The following is a 17,204-nucleotide window of genomic DNA, read 5'->3' as shown; positions in this document are numbered from 1 at the left end:
CTTTACAAATATGTTTAGTTTTAATTGGTACTAATTAGTCCAATGAGAGGCAGAGCTGGTGACACAGTGACTTTTTACCTGGATGGAGTAGGTGGCGACACAAGGAGGGCAAACGAGCCCCCTCCATCTGCATGCTTTTGCGCACGCGTAAAATGCATTCAAACGCACGCTCGCGTACTTAAACTCTGGCTCATGGCCTATATGAACGAATAGTCACTGAATTCTTTCGGGGCCAGAAGGCAAAAATGACAAGGAAGAGGGATGCTGCGCTCCATCCAAGCCGAGCCGGCTGCGCGGTTTTACGCGCGGTGGCACAACTACGGCCATCTAAAAAGATGCCAAGGCTTCCTGCGGTTATCCTGATTGTGCCAGTGATGCTGTTAGCCTTGGTCAAGCCAGCATCTGCTCATCCTCAATGCCTGGACTTCAAGCCACCTTTTAAACCTCCATGGCACCTGGAGTTTTGCAATCAGTATGAGCAGTTTGGATGCTGCGACCAGGGAACTGACAACATGATCGCGGAGAGGTACTGGGACATCATTGAACAGCTGGAAGCGGCAGGTCATGAGCTCTGTACCGACATGCTGAAGGAAATTATGTGCCAGGTAAATATATTCTCTTGAGTTTTGATTACTATTAATGCCATGATCATCATCTTTGCTTTAGGTGCACTGCAGTCTTTTCACGTTTGCTGCAGTTGTGGTTGTATGTTCTCCATTTCAGACAAACAAACAAACAAAAAAATCCTTGAAAAAATGAAACATACACAACTTGAACTTTTGATTCATTGTAGTTTATTCTAATTAAACTCAAGTTAAAATCAATTTAGGGTTACAATAATAAAATAAATCCCACAAAAGTTATCACTTAACTTTATAATTGTTATAAATGGTTGAATAGAAACTGTGAAAATTTGCTCAAGTTTAAAGCAAACTAAAACTGGATACTCCCATCAGATATTAAATGTAACTACTAGTGACTGATAAACTAGTATTTCGCAAAAACAAATATTATCTAACTGTCATTGTGTCACGGGCTGCGATGGCAGACCGTGGAGTGACAGTGAAAGCAGGGCCCAAACGCGAGACTCTAAGTGAAGGACAGTGGATTTATTTACAGGAGGTGAAAAACACACAACTATATACAAAATCCCAGCACTGTGGTCCCGTGGTGATTCTCCCTGAATCCCACACAGTGCAGATGTCCGTGAGAAGTGAAAGGTGGCGACTCCAAAAAACTCCAATTCCCACACCGTGACTTTAGAGGCGTACTCCGCTCCCGATTCGAGTTCTGACTCAAGGATCCAGCGTCGGCCTCAGCTCAGCTGCAGTCCTAAATGCCGTTCCTAGACGAGCGTAATCTGCTGCAGCTGGCAGAGGACGACGAGCGGCAGGTGCGGCCGTCTCTCGAGTAGACCACTTCCGGGTTCGCAGTCTCCTCAGCGAACCCACACCTCCGGAAGCTCACACAGAGACACATGGAGAGATGGAGAGCAAACCAATACAACACACGGAAAACATAAACATAAACATACACTGAAAATGCCTGAGCCCTGGGTCCCTAGACCCAGGCCATGACACATTGAGGTTTTAATCCAGAGTGCTTATATTTGTAACAATTATCAGTAACATCAGATTATGGTTTCCACATCTGAAATAAAAAACATCTGATATTGAAATCACTATGACATGTTTCCATATTTCATTTACACAGGCAAATTTGCAGAGGACAAACTTCCAGACATTCAAAGTGCTCTTATTTGAAAAACAAAACAAGTCTTTGTGCTTATGGGACACATGTATTCTTGATGTTGTGACTTAATGGCTCTCTTAGTCCAATAAATCATCTCCTCTGTGCATGACGCTGCCCTGAAATGTCTTAATGGTAAACCACTGTGTTTGCCCCATCCAGGAATGCTCGCCATATGCTGCCCACCTCTACGATGCTGAAGACCCCTACACACCTGTGAGAGAAATTCCCGGTCTTTGCTTTGACTACTGCTCTGAGTTTCATTCCAAATGTCGCCACGTGCTTAAATATTTAACAGTCAACCAGCTGCTGCTGTACGCCACAGAGCACGACGTAACCACGTTCTGCAGCATGGTAGACCTGCCTGACCAAGACTACTGCTACCCCATTGTTTTGAAAAGCTCTGACCTCAATAGTAACCTGGGACAGGTGGTAGAGGACCCAAGAGGTTGTCTCCAGTTGTGCCTGACTGAAGTGGCCAACAATCTCAGGAACCCAGTGCTGATGCTGCACAGTGGAGATGACACACATCGAATGTTTATTGCAGAACAGATGGGCTTTGTTTGGGTTTACCTACGCGACGGCAGCCGGCTGGAGCAGCCTTTCCTGGATATGAGCGGGGAGGTGTTGACCACTCCATGGCTGGGGGATGAGAGAGGATTCCTAGGAATGGCTTTCCACCCAAAGTACCGGGATAATGGACGCTTCTTTATTTACTATTCCATCCAGGTCAGCAGTGAGCTGGAAAAAATCAGGATCAGCGAGATGAAGGTGTCTGCCTATGACATGAACGTGGCTGATCCCTACTCAGAGAGGTATGCAGAGGGAGGGTCTTTCTTTCATGATGTGGGTCTGCACAAACTACATAGGCTTTATCATCATTCAGGGGAGGGGCTGTAATTGCACCAACCCTTGCATAAACATGTTCAGGGCTAAACACTACATATCAATTTACGATTTTCTGGGATTCTGAGGACCATTAAAATTCACAACCTACCCTGCACTTTGCAGCGTGAAACTATGAAAATATCTCAGTGAAACACAAAAAGGAGTAGTCCTTCACTTTGTTTTAGGCCTTCTAAACATTTATTGCTCATAATCCTAAAATTTTACAAGAGATATATTTAATTATTATATCCCCAAACCCCCTATAGTATGTTATAGACCCACAAAAAACTTCAACACTTGTGTTACATTTAGGAGCACTCAGAGAAATGACAACTCTCCAGCAGGTTTTCTTTCTTTGTGCAAGCAAGCATAAGGCAGACACTAACTGTAAAACGAGGAGGCGGCAGGAACAATATCCAAATGCAGCACACACAGAGGGACACACAAGGTCAAAATCCAATCTTTAATCCAGAAAAGAGGAGACGGAAAAAACAACACAGCAAACAATCCAGAGAAGAGCAGGGGAAAGTGAAAGACCATTAAAAGGTTCAAGAGGTCATATACAGTTGATTGATTGGGGGCGGGGCAAAAAATCACAAAGGAGAGAAACTGAAAGGTAGTAAAACTAATAACTGTGTGAACAAAAGAGAAGGAAAAAAATACAGAAATTAAAATAATAAGAACAATGCAGGCACGTAGAAGAAAGATAAACAATTAAAACAGACAAAAGAAACAACATTTGAGTTAAAAGCAAACAACAACGCACAATGCATAAAGGTTTCATGCAAACATGTTACCAAAATGGTGATCTAAAGAGATACGCCTTTAGAGAAATCACAGAATCAGCATTCCACAGTACAGGTGCTGTGTTTGATCTGCTCAGGTCCTTAGGCAGATGCGTGGAGGAGACAGTAAATTTACCATGAGTGAGCTGAAAACTTGACAACCTGATAAAAAGTATTTTAAAGTATACTTTATCTAATTGTTCTGAACTGCATGCATTTTATGTTCAGGCTCATTTTAGAGATCGAGGAGCCAGCCGCAAACCACAACGGAGGCCAGCTGCTTTTTGGTGTTGACGGCTATTTGTATATCTTCACTGGAGACGGTGGAAAAGCTGGGGATCCATTTGGGAAGTATGGCAACGCACAAAACAAGTAAGGTCCTTCAGGTTTCCTCAAGTGAAAATAATAACCTAGTCAAATATGTGAACAATAATTTAACCATAAAGCCATTGCGTTAAGCCTGGTATTGCCATTGTTAGCTGTTATTTTTTATTAATCTATTTAGCCAAACTTTCAGCTAACTGTGTCTCCATAGCCTTCAGCTACACCCACCCTTCATCCATACATACATACGTTTCTGAGTTAGAAAGAGTTTATACAAATATTTTATTATTTTGGCTTTTTTAGCCTTTATTGGATACAGACAGGGTAAACATAGGAAAGTGGGGAGAGAGAGAAGGCCCACCATCCAGAGGAATCGTTGTAGGAGTCGGGTGGATTATGCAAGGCAAGGCAAGGCAAGGCAAGGCAAGTTTATTTGTATAGCACAATTCAACAACAAGGTGATTCAAAGTGCTTTACAGAGACATTAGAAACAAGAACAAATAAAAAGCATGATTTAAAATTGATTAAAACAAGCAAATAAACTAACTAACTAATTAACAAACAAACAAACAAACAAACAAACAAACAAACAAACAAACAAACAAACAAAACAGTATATAAAATCAAAACAGATAAAATCAGAACAGTAGATAAAATCAGTAGTTAAATGTAAGTTTTGAAATTTAAGCTTAAAGTGTGGATTTGGTGCTTTATTCAAATGCAGCTGAGAACAGGTGAGTCTTCAACCTGGATTTAAATAAACTGAGTGTTTCAGCTGATCTGAGGCTTTCTGGGAGTTTGTTCCAGATATAAGGAGCATAAAAGCTGAATGCAGCTTCTCCGTGTCTGGTTCTGACTCTGGGAACTGATAAAAGACCGGATCCAGATGACCTGAGGGATCTGGATGGTTCATACTGGGTCAGGAGGTCATTGATGTATTTTGGTCCAGCAGTCCAGCAGTATCAATGTTCTTATATTACTTAAAACTATTCAGCCATTTAAAACATTACCATTTATTAACTGTTTGTGCAATATGACCTGGCACTCAATCAAAGCTTGTTCATTATACCCCAAGGTACTATAAGAATGCCTAATTATTAATCCATTATCTACACCTTTAGTTTATTTATCTTATATTAATCATTTTTTCACTTAAGGCCTCTACCCTGAGTTTTTCATTTATTTTCTTGGTATTCAGAAGTGCTCTTTTGGGAAAAGTGCTTCGCATTGATGTGGATGGAAGTGACCCCAGTGGCATGCCATACAGGATCCCCCCTGACAACCCATTCCTCAGGGACCCAGGTGCCCGGCCAGAGGTGTTTGCTTATGGGGTAAGAAACATGTGGCGATGTTCCGTGGACCGTGGAGACCCGGTGAGTGGCTACGGCAGAGGTCGGATATTCTGCGGGGATGTTGGTCAAAATCGCTACGAGGAGATTGACATTATTATCAAAGGAGGAAACTATGGATGGAGGGCCAAAGAGGGCTTCGAGTGCTACGACATGAAATTGTGCCAAAACTCCTCCCTGAGTATGTTTTCTGTTCTTGTGAAGCTTCCCCAGTGATGAAGTCAAGAGCTATTTTCTGTCTGCTTGAAACGTTTGCCACGTTTTATTTCCATCGTTTTTGATTGTTTTCATTCTCAGAGTTAAATTAGGTTTGTCTTTCTCTGCCACAACAGATGACATCCTCCCTATATTTGCATACAGCCATCATGTCGGGAAGTCTGTGACAGGGGGGTATGTGTACAGAGGATGTGAATCACCCAATCTGAATGGCTTGTACATTTTCGGAGACTTCATGAGTGGGTAAGATTATGTTTATCTGAGCATTTTCCAGCCTGAATTGGTCTGTCTTCTCAGTTACCTTTACATTTTTTTTTAAATTCGCCTGCTCCAAGTGACATAAAGCTGTCAACCTTTCAGTCGAATTATGGCTTTAGAGGAAGACAGGACAACAGGAAACTGGAAAGAGAGGAGTGTGTGTATGGGTGATACGCAGACTTGCTCTTTTCCCGGACTCATCAATCAACACCACAAGTTCATCATCTCATTTGCTGAAGATGAAGCAGGTAAGGTTTGATCAGTCTGTTTATGCGTTTATCACAGGATCAGACCCGTGTGACACTGCTGACAAGCTGTTTTTGTCATCCAGGGGAGCTGTACTTCCTGGCTACGTCACACCCGAGTGCCATGTCTGCTTTTGGAACTGTGTTTAAATTCATGGACCCCTCCAGGTATAGTGTCAGACCAGGTGTATATTACATTTACACATTATGGACGTGCTCTGTGTTAAATGGGAACACCTGCTTGGGGAAATTATTCAAAAAGACAGGCGTGTTTTTCAAACAGGCTTTAATTCAAGTCATGGAAAAGAAAAAAAATCCCGGGGGCCAAATAATTATGAATTGTACATAAAGGAAGAATAAAGGATGTGTCTTCCAACAATCTGTTGCATCCTAGGCAGTCTCTTTACCAGAGAAGTCCTGAAACGCTAACACAGTATGACAAGAATGACATTTTGTATCAGTCATTTAAAGCAGCAGGATTCTAACGTTTGACATCTCAAAGGGTTTTTTTTCCTATAGGATCAAAATTAGGGGCAGGCCCTTACAAGCACACATTTTTTCCTTTCAAGTAAAATCCAGTGAGCCATTATGAATCTGTATCAAGCAATAATGTCATGATAATTTTAATGATAATTCAATTAACTGAAATAACATTATAAAGAAGATGTTATTGCTGCTAAAAGTGATTCCACTAGTTACTGAATGATTTAGTGTACTTAATTTATTTATTTACTTTTAGTTTCTGCATTTTGGCTTAGTTTTCATTGAGTAAACAATGATCTACTGTAATATTTCACAGGTTCATATGAGGTTGTACTCACTTGATAAGAACCAGATGATGTTTTTATGTCTCGACACATAAACCTTAGAACCAAAAGAGTGCGTACTTTCTTTTTACTGTGACTTTACATTGGTTTTAAGGATGCTGTGGGAAAGTTTTTGTACAGAAAATAACTAAACTTTTTAAATTAAATAAATAACAATACGATTGTGCTGTCCTAAAGAAAACAACAAAGACAGAGTTACTATCTTGTCATTAAAAAGGGACTTCATTTACTTTTATAGGAGAGCACCTCCTGGGAAATGTAAGCAAAAGCCACTCCCTGTCAAAGTGATGGGAAAAAAGTTTCCATTTGTGCCAAAGGAATGTAAGTAACTTCAAACTTATCTTTGCATTTCTGTTATGATGATTTCTGATATGAGGTTCAGTTCTACAGTGGTGATCGCAGGGTGTGCACAGGTCAAGTGCCACTATGACCCTCCAGAAATTAACGAGGACAGGGGATGATCGTTCAGCTCTTTAATGGCAGATTTAGCGTGGGTGTGGGTATGTGTGTGTGTGTGGTCCAGTCTTATGGACGCACACTCTCATTGAACCCACATAAACTGCTCCCGAGCATAACTTGTGATTCACACTGCCTTCATGAACACCATTTTCCATCCCAGTCAAACATTACTCACAAAACGGCCGCGCCCTCTAGTGGCGAGGCAGAAAACTGCATCACAGTCCTGCCTTCAGAACAGCCGCCCCCAAACTTGCCCTCGCAAGTTTGCAGAATGTCATTTACTGTCCATTTTGTTCTGGTACTGCAGGTAGTCGAATAAGGCGGCTCACTGGGCGTACGTAGGTACGGTCCTTTACGTCCACTTCTGCAGATCGGATCAAACCATCAGCTCCGGGGAATACCCTGTTGATCTTCCCAACAGGCCATGATGCTCTGGGAAGATGGGGATCCACTATCATCACCACAGTGCCCAGCTGGATCGGAGCAGTGTCTTTCTGCCACTTTGACCGTGTCTGCAGTGTAGGCAGGTAGTGGCGTATGAACTGTGTCCAGAAGCGATCGGATAACACCTGACAGGTCCTCCATGATCGTCGTCCAATGAGCTCTGAGTCGTGGTATATCACTTGGGGTAGGGAAGGGTCTAGCCGCCCCATCAGCAACAAATTTGGGGTAATGGGGTCTGGGTCAGCCACGTCTGATGACACGTACCCCAAAGGTTTCGAGTTGAGTATTCCCTCGATCTCGATCAACACTGTTTGGAGTATTTCCTCTTTTACAACCTGTGAGCCCAATGTGGAGGCCAGAGCTGCCTTTATGGACCTGATCTCTCGCTCCCAGGATCCTCCAAAGTGGGGAGAACTGGGAGGGTTAAATCGAAACTTGATCTGCTGCTCTGCTAACTTGCCTTGTAAAGAGGGATGCAGGGCTTTGAAAGTTTCCTGGAGCTCCCGATCCCCACCTCGGAAATTTGTTCCCTGGTCACACAGTATCTCAGCTGGTTTCCCACGACGAGAGACAAATCTTCTTAATGCCACTAGAAATGAGTCGGTGTTGATACTAGACAACACCTCAATATGAATGGCACGAGTCGTCAAGCATTTGAAGAGCAGGCCCCAGCGTTTTTCATTTCTCCGACCAACTTTCACCTGCATTGGCCCAAAGCAGTTGATGCCTGTTGAGAAGAAGGCTGGCTGATGTAATCGTAGGCGTGCAAGGGGAAGGTCAGCCATCTTTGGGTTGGCAGGTTGGGCTCTCCATTTTTGGCACTCAGGGCAGGAGCGCTGTTCGCTTCTTACGGCTTCACGGCCGCGAAGAATCCAGTATTTCCTTCTCAACTCTGCAAACAATCTCTCTGCTCCTGGGTGTTTCAAATCACTGTCAGCCTGTCGGATGAGTAGTCTGGTGACTGGATGTTTAGGGTCCAATACTACTGGATGTATCACAGCAGCTTCCAAATCATGGCATCGTCTGAGACGACCACCTACTCTTATGAGTTGAAGCGACTTATCAAATTCCGGGTCTAGGCAAAACAGACGGCTGGATGAGAGAACTGGTTTCCCAGTGGTCAGGCACTGGATCTCATCAGGGAAACTGTCTTTCTGAGCAGCTCTCAGCAGAATAAGCTCAGCCTCCTTGTAGTTCTCTGATGTGAGATTGTCACCAGCCGCCCCGTGAAGGCACCTGGCTGTTTCTTCCAAAAGCTTGCTAAAACTGGTAAACTGCTGTGCATCAGGCAGGGAGATAGAGTCAGTAGACACAGCTAAGCAAGTTATTGGTTTACGCTGCTCCTCAGCAAAGTCTGTACATGGTGTGGCTGGGTGCTCTGGCCACTGGTCTCGATGTAGCTGCAGAAACGGGGGCCCACATGCCCACCGGGACTGGACTGTGAGGTCTTGTAGCCTTTTACCCCTAGTTAGATCATCTGCCGGATTGTCATATGTTGTCACATAACGCCAAGACTGGCTGTCTGTCAGTTCCTGGATTTCAGCTATCCGAGTTCCCACGAACACCTTGAAATGACAGGACTCTGACTGGATCCATGTTAGGACAGTGGTGGAGTCTGTCCATAACACCACTCTGCATAGTGGTAGGGTGAGCTCTTTGGTCAGCAGGCTAGCAAGTTGAGCTCCAGTCAAGGCTGCACATAGTTCCAGACGTGGCATGGACATCTGCCGTTTAGGGGCCACCCTAGAGCGGGCAGTCAGGAAAGCAACTTCCACCTTTCCAGCAGCATCTTCCGTCCGTAGGTAGGCAACGCTTCCATATGCTTGTTGAGATGCATCGCAGAAGATGTGCAACTCACGCCTACTGTCAGATTTGTCCAGCTCTGGGCTTACATAACAACGTTGTAGACTAATGTCGTCCAGATGTTGCAGCTCACCCTCCCATTCGTTCCATGCCGAGAGCAGGTCACTTGGTAACAGGGGGTCATCCCACTCACGCTTTTTGTCCCACAGCTGCTGGACTAGTACCTTCGCCCTCGTTGTGAAGGGGACGAGAAACCCTAGTGGGTCATACTGACTCGCCAGAACCCGGTAGATGTTTCTCATGGTAGGAGGATTCCTCTCCAACTGCATGGACTTGTAGTGCAGAGTGTCAGAGCAGCACATCCAGCGCAAACCTAGAGCAGGTTCTTGAGGGTCCATATCAGTTTGATTCAGCCACTGTACGCTGCTCTCCGATCTTATTTCCTTTGGTAGATGGCTGATGAGATCTGGGGTGCTGCTGGCCCACTGTCTGAGCTCAAATCCTCCCTCCGATAATAGTGACCGTAGTTTGTCCACAACCTCTGTGGCCACATCTGGAGAAGAGAAGCTCTGTAACCAGTTGTCAACATAAAAATTCTTCTCAATGGAGTCACGCACGTCATCTCCCTGGTCACTGTGGTCATGGACGTGTCGCTGGAGTGCATAAATTGCACAGCACGGTGAGCATGTTGTCCCAAAGGGGAGCACCTGCCATTCATACACCTTGGGATGGGTGTCTCGTTGCAGATCGCGCCAGAGGAAACGTAGTAGTGGCCGGTCCTCAGGCAGTAGTCTCACCTGGTGGAACATCCCCTTGATATCACTGCTAACTGCGATGGAGCGTTCTCTGAAGCGTAGCAGCACACCAAGAAGAGAGGCCCCCAGGTTCGGGCCTGGTAAAAGCAGCTCGTTGAGGTTCTGATCCCTATAGGTGAATGAGCAATTAAACACCACACGGTTCTTTCCGTTGTGTGTCACCATGTGGTGGGGGATGAACCATGATTCTGTGGAGGCCCTCATTTCCTCCTCACTGATTTCTCTGACATAGCCTGCTGCTATCAACTTTGCCATCTCCGCTTGATAAGCTTTAGCCTTCTCTGGGTCTCGACTGAGGCGCTTCTCCGTGCCACGTAGATTGGGGAGTACTGCTTCAGGTGGCACCCGGAGTGTAGGCATATCACTGACACGCAGAAGGGGAGTTGAACATCTGTTTACTCCCTCGACATTCAGTCTTGTCGTCTTTGCCTCCAAAAGCCTCATAGCTTGCTCTTCCCTCCGAGACCGTGTCACTAGTTTCTCACTTCGATATGGGAGAGTGTCAAGTTGCCAAAGCCTCTCTACTTGACTATGAAGCTCTGATTGAGGAGAGGCAGTTGAGAGGAAGAGGCACTGTTGTGGTTGAGCAGAGTGCTTAAGGGAGGGGATTGGTCCCTGTAGTACCCAACCAAGTCTAGTCTTGACTGCAGCTGGTCCTCCAGGTAAGCCTAGGCGCACAGGTTTGATGGGCGTTACTAGGTGAGGACAGTCAGAGCCGATCAGAAGGAGTGGCTGGGCATTTGTGAAGGGCTGCAAGGGAAGCCTTCTCAAGTGTCTATATTTCTGTTGAAGTGCCTTCACAGGGTAGGAATGTTCAGCCAAGCCTAGGTCATCTGCTGTGAAGGCTCTCTCAATGGTGAATGTTCTGGATGGTTGGCTGGCAGGGGAGACTTTGACTGTCACTGATGCGCCATGCAAGGTTCTCAATCCTTGTCTCACCGTACGTAGAGTAAGACTCTCTGCCGTGCCCTGTAACTGCAGTCTTTGAGTGGCCTCAGGGAGAAGGATCGTCCTCTCAGATCCATCATCCAATATGGCGAATGTCTCCAGGGTGTGCTCACCGTTCTGCAGCAGCACTTTGGTTATCTTCAGAAGTACTTGGCTACAGCCAGCACGCCGGTCTAGATAAAGTACCTCAGTAGATGGTTTACTCCCCAGCTCAGCGACGTGTTCCATTGGTGGATTGGGTGCAGTAGGTCTGAGATTCACTTCATGCAGGGCCTCTAGGTGTTTTCCCCTGCATGTCTTACACTGCACTTTAAGTCGACACTGAGCGGCCTGGTGGTGCCGCCCACAACGCCAGCAGCGATTGTTGGACTTAATCCAAGTTGATTTCTGCTCCTTAGTCAGCATCTTGAAGTTGACACATTGATCTAGGAAGTGCAGAGTGTTATTACAATATGGACAATAAGCTGTGTGCTTGTCTTGGACCTCAGAAGTGGAAGGGGTTGTGGCTGAGGACCTTTGGGGGGCAGTGTTGTGTGTTGCACCATGCAGCACGGTGGTAGTCCTTTTGGTGGCTCGTTTATCTCTTTTCATGCTGCTCCTGTCTCTCGAGCTCTCCTCTACCTTCTCTGTGTGATCTCCGCCCTCTTGAATGACCAGCTCATACTCCAGCCACTCTGCAAAGTCTCTCAATGATGGTATTCCATCTTTCTGTGGGTAAAGGTAGCGGCGGAAAGCAGCACGTAGGTCTTGGGGTAGCTTTCGTGTCAGTCTAGCAACATGAGACCCGCATTGCAGCTCTGTGTCCATCTTCCCCAAGTTGCTCTAACATGCCGACCAGAGCACGGACTCTCAGTGCAAACCTTCTGAATCCAGTTGTGTCACCTGGGCGGATGCTGGGCTCATCCATAAGCTCTGCTATCCTCTGCAGTGACAGCTGGTGCGGCTGACCGTAATGTTTAATGAGCGAGGCCATCGTGTCAGAGTAGGGGTGAGGTGAGTTACTGTAGGAGTCAGCAATTAAAAGAGCTTCCTCAAATTTAAGGTGGTCACATAAGACCTGATATTTGAACCTCTCCGTTGCATCAAAGGGGAGAATATTGTCTAGGGCAAGCCTTAATCTAGCAAACTGCCTGGGATCACCCTGCGTGAACTCTGGGATGGAGGGCGATGGTCCTCTGTAGGTCTTCTCCTTTACACCTATGGCTGTAGTGGGAGCCAGCACTTGTTCTGGGGGGAGCATGTTCGCGTCGAAACTAGGTCCAGCTAGTGATTGAGATAAGGGGGTGGACTGTGGCGCACGAGGCTGAAACTCAGGAGCTTCAGTGGCTGAGGGTTGCTGTAACTGTAGCTCTTGTAAGCGTTGGCTAAGCTCTTGTGCAATGGCTGGTAGCGGTGGAGGTGGAACAGACTGTACCTCTGGTAGATCAGGATGATCTCTTGGGAGAAAAACTGGAGGTGGTGGTACTGGCCATTCTTCAGCTGCATCCTGTGTGTAGGATATATTGTGCTGCTCTGGTCTCAGGGGAAAAGGCTGTGTAGTTAGAGGTGTGGAGACCCAAGTGTTATCAGCTGAAATGTAGCCCCCTGGTTGCTGGGCAGAACGTAAGCGGGTGGATTCCAACGTGCTGACATTACGATCCATCTGCCTCCTCATGTCTCCTACCATCATCTGAAGTTGCCTGTTGTCCTTCTGCAGTTGCTGCACAATGTTCATGAACTCCTGAGGGATGCTGGATGACACTGGAGTCTGTCCTGCAGCTCCAATAGAACCAGGAGTCTGGGTGAGGGGCGTCATCTTGGCGTATCCCTCTCTAGTCTGCTGTTGCTCCAATGTAGCAGTGGGTGGCAGTGTGTAGCCTTCATACTGAGTCATCCATCCTGGTGGTCGCACAGCCCTCCGTGGACGTGCACCTGCTCTCTGGGGGTCATAATCCATCTTCACTCTGTAATCACCTCTCCGGCTCGAAGGACCAATTTTGTTATGATGATTTCTGATATGAGGTTCAGTTCTACGGTGGTGATCGCAGGGTGTGCACAGGTCAAGTGCCACTATGACCCTCCAGAAATTAACGAGGACAGGGGATGATCGTTCAGCTCTTTAATGGCAGATTTAGCGTGGGTGTGGGTATGTGTGTGTGTGTGGTCCAGTCTTATGGACGCACACTCTCATTGAACCCACATAAACTGCTCCCGAGCATAACTTGTGATTCACACTGCCTTCATGAACACCATTTTCCATCCCAGTCAAACATTACTCACAAAACGGCCGCGCCCTCTAGTGGCGAGGCAGAAAACTGCATCACAGTCCTGCCTTCAGAACAATTTCAATCACTTCTCGATCTGCATACCAGACCTGTTCTAAATCTGAGGTCGTCTAAGAAAGTAAAGAAATTTATTTTAACCTGAAACGTCTAATATTTCGAGGTGCATTGAATATAAACATATACACACCATATTATCAAGTCAATTAACCTGATGTTAGAGGTTAGCGTAAGCGTTACACAAGCCACATTTAAGAAAAATCTGTTCTTGCAGACCGACAAATTGCCTGGGTTCACTGTTCATTCATGCATGCATGTCCTGAGCAGAACCTGCTTTTTTCCCCCTCTCTGGATTTACTGTCTACATGCTGCCAAATTGTATAATCACACTGGGCTCATACATAAAACTATAAAAAGCAGCATCCAGTTTTACATCAAACATATTTAAAATAGAGACAAGCATTCCAAACACTTAGGCTCAGCCAAATATGCACACCATTTTAAAAAAAACTCAACACATGCGGTTGTAGAAGAGTAAAATGGTGAAAATGGGTACTTATTGACATCTGTGCCATTTCAGTGACTGTACTGGGCACAAATGAAAAACCTACCAGACCACCGCCAAGAAAATTCAAACTCCCCACCAAACCGCCGGTGAGGAGCAGCCAGATCAAACCTACGATGACTGCAGCAGGCAACTCAACGACGGGCACCGCTGTAAAGGTCAAACCGAAATCATCGGACAAAGACACGAAGAAGAAAAATATGCTGAAACCATGGAAAAAAGACAAAATGCTGAACAAGAAAAAAGCCAGCACACAAGCAAAGAAGAATACTTTGAAGCAGAAATCTAAGGAGACAACTGTCAGCGTCAAAGATAAAGTAAAACCAAAGACAAATCAAACTGCCACAGAGACTTTAAACACTTCAAACGCCCACAATGGCCTGAAAGATAACAAAATCCACACAAAGAGGAAGATACACCAGAGGAAAGCTGCGCAGAAGCAAAGTGGACCAAAGATGACGATTAAAGAATCTACAAAAGAGTATCCTGCCTTTGTGAACAAAACTAAGACAAACTTCAACGTAAGAAGCAACAGAACACTAACAAGACAGCTTAAGGTGAAGAGCAAACAAACATGAGTCTGATTATGGCTTAATCAGATTTTGTCTTCATGAAATGATAGTGTTGACTGGCACATCTTAAAGCAATAGTTCTACTCTTATTTTCAGCTATGGGAAGAGTTATTCCACTCCCATGTATGCACAGAGACAGCAGCTTAGTGCAAAGGCTAACGACAGAGGCAAGCTCCTGAAGACTGGCTCTATCAGAGAATCAATTCACCAGCACTTCTAAAGATTGCTAATTATTATTTTACCTTTATTGTTGCCACCGGAGTCTCCAATTCCAGATATCAGCAGCCTCTGCCAAAATGCTGAACAATTCCTTTAAAGCAGTGTTTCTCATATTGGTTACCAGTAGAAAGTACAGCAGTGAGTACTTGAGATTTTTATATTCATTTAAATACCAGTTATGCATATCTCTGAAAATAAACTTAAATAAACTAAATTTCATATTCAGCATTCTTTTCAGTGCAATCGTTTTAGCTGTTGTAACTGTTGAAAGCATCACTGAAGAAGAAAGTAACACATATAATGAGCAGGATGCCAGTTTCAAAATATGTCAAAAGAAAAATGGATTCATGGTTGAAACACATCCGACATACAAACTGTTAAGTGCTCCACATCTTCCTCTAGGACTTTCTTTTCTTCTGCAGCTTCATAAATTAGACTTTAAAGTCACAAGTGGAAAACATTTAACCTTCCCAGCAACCCAAGAAACTCCAGAAAAACCGAAGAGCTTCATATCAGACTGTACAGGTCTCGGTTAGCATCTTAAATGTTAAAATTCATGGCAAATCAACAAAAGGGAGGCTGAAAAAAATCAAACAATCAAGGTGAAGCGCAGACTTCAGCCAGATTGAAATGCTGTGGTGGGATCTTAAGAGAGCTGTGCTGTCCACAATCCTCGTGGAACTGAACACTGTAATAAGGCAGGGCTAAAATCCCTCCACAACAATGTGAAAGACTGATAAAGTCACACAGAAAACAATTACTTAAAGGTATTACCAATTAAGAATTTTTTTATTATATCCCGACACCTAAAACCTGAAAACTGACCAATGTTGTTCTTTCTTTTTACCATGTGGGCATATTTTTTCTTTTCTACCAATACGTTTATCACTGCTCAGGGATGTGCATGCAATTATGCATGTAACGACATTGTTTCCTTTATATTTTATATTTAGCTGTCATAAAATCATTGTTCCAAGTTAAACTCTCCCCTGCCTGTATTTAGAACATATCAGCTTAGCCTAAAATCTAAAGAGGCAGCAAACGTAAAACACAACTTCTATTTATACCCAGGCCCAGTTTCTGAAATTACTCTAATTTTACAACACATGGAAGTATTAAAAATAAACATTAACAAGTATCCTTGACTCTCAGAAGCTCTCTGTAATTAAACTCTGCACCACTGATCTTAACTGAAACCGCCGTGACCATGACTTGTATAATGTCTGCTGTAAACGTAAAGCCACCCCGACTTCCACGTGCAGTTGTGCAGCCTGAGGTTACAAAAGTCTCACAATCCGGCATTTCCTTGGTTTCCGGACTTGATGCCTGTGTCGTAAAATATTTTATAATTTCTATAAAGTGTCTGAAATTGGTGTATTGTTTAGATTTTTGGTGAAAGAAAGGTCATTCAAGGCTGCAATAAGCTTCACATAAGAAGATGAAACATTACAAAAATCCTAGATGCACGTACGCTATCCCAGCTATAGCTCAATATAATCTTACCCTAGTCATCTGTTTAAAAGCCCCTAATAGCAATGTAATTGCAGTGATTCTGTCTGTTTCAGCACACACTTGCTCATCACGATCTACAAATCAAGTTCTCGTGGAACAGGACAATATTTCACAAAGACAAACCACAAAAACTGGGTCATAGAGTCGAGCATGGTTGAAAAACTGTACGGTGCTTCACAAATCGACAGTAAGCTCATCATCCACAAGTGTCTGCTTTATACTTCTGATATGACGTGAGCATGCCCAGTCATGACAACAATCCTGCAGCAATACAATGCTTGATAACAGACATACAGTATTTTGTAATATGACATAAACCTACCATGCGATTCATCATATACAGCTCATGGAATATAATTGTACCTCATCCTAATCTGATCCAGGACAGATTATTCTTTAAATAATCTACATACAATTTGAGATGAACACCACCATCAGACATATGTGGAACATGTGGAGCACTTAACGATTGGTATGTCTGATGTTTTCATCATTATTAAGTCAGCAAAAACTACATACAGCCACATCCTGTTAAATAAAATCAAACATCGAAAAGACTGAACAAGTAAGGCTTGTTAGGAAGGGTTGACGATAGAAAGCTTCTTCACTCTAACACGGCAGAACAGTTTAGGTGGAAACTTAGGTGGCAATTTGTGTTAACTGAGTCGACTTTAAACTCCTCTGTGTACCAAAGTGTTCAAGAGTCAAACGTGAGGCCATCTGTCCAAAAGCTAAAGCTTAGCTGAAATTGGGTACTGTGACTTTAAGCACTCCACATTAAAGGTTCCATATTAAATTGCACTGATTTGGGAAAGAAGTAATTTAAAGTGATGCCGGGTTGTTTACGTTTACTATATGTTGCTTAAAACCACAGATTCCTTACAAATTACAGACTCACGTAACTATGTTCCAAGTTCAAGCAGCTCGGTGGTGCAACACAAATCTGCTTTTTAGCTTAAACACAA

The 17,204-nt window shown here is 44.2% G+C and overlaps 1 protein-coding gene across 1 annotated transcript; it reads left to right on the top strand.

Annotated features, from left to right (window-relative positions):
• Positions 1-245: 245 nt before the first annotated feature.
• On the top strand, positions 246-14,655 carry hhipl2 (HHIP-like 2). The gene is made up of 10 exons (XM_085342609.1): positions 246-605; positions 1,912-2,564; positions 3,651-3,794; positions 4,945-5,276; positions 5,428-5,554; positions 5,672-5,817; positions 5,901-5,982; positions 6,880-6,962; positions 13,952-14,493; positions 14,605-14,655. Exons 1-10 carry the CDS (start codon positions 246-248, stop codon positions 14,653-14,655), a joined length of 2,520 nt encoding a protein of 839 aa, XP_085198735.1.
• The last annotated feature ends 2,549 nt before the right edge of the window (positions 14,656-17,204 follow it).

The sequence above is a fragment of the Diplotaxodon limnothrissa genome, linkage group LG19 (genome assembly GCF_057381915.1).
Source record: "Diplotaxodon limnothrissa isolate DT_005_m linkage group LG19, D_limnothrissa_male_GT1.1, whole genome shotgun sequence".
NCBI lineage: Eukaryota > Metazoa > Chordata > Actinopteri > Cichliformes > Cichlidae > Diplotaxodon > Diplotaxodon limnothrissa.
Note: the sequence above shows the minus strand (reverse complement) of the source record. Positions and strands in the feature narration are given on the sequence as shown.

Coding starts and splice junctions, on each gene's coding strand:
- hhipl2 (XM_085342609.1), top strand. CDS start 246: ATGACAAGGAAGAGGGATGCTGCGCTCCATCCAAGCCGAGCCGGCTGC. Junction 5,555..5,671: donor TTCGGAGACTTCATGAGTGG/GTAAGATTATGT, acceptor TCAACCTTTCAG/TCGAATTATGGCTTTAGAGG. Junction 14,494..14,604: donor CACTAACAAGACAGCTTAAG/GTGAAGAGCAAA, acceptor TCTTATTTTCAG/CTATGGGAAGAGTTATTCCA.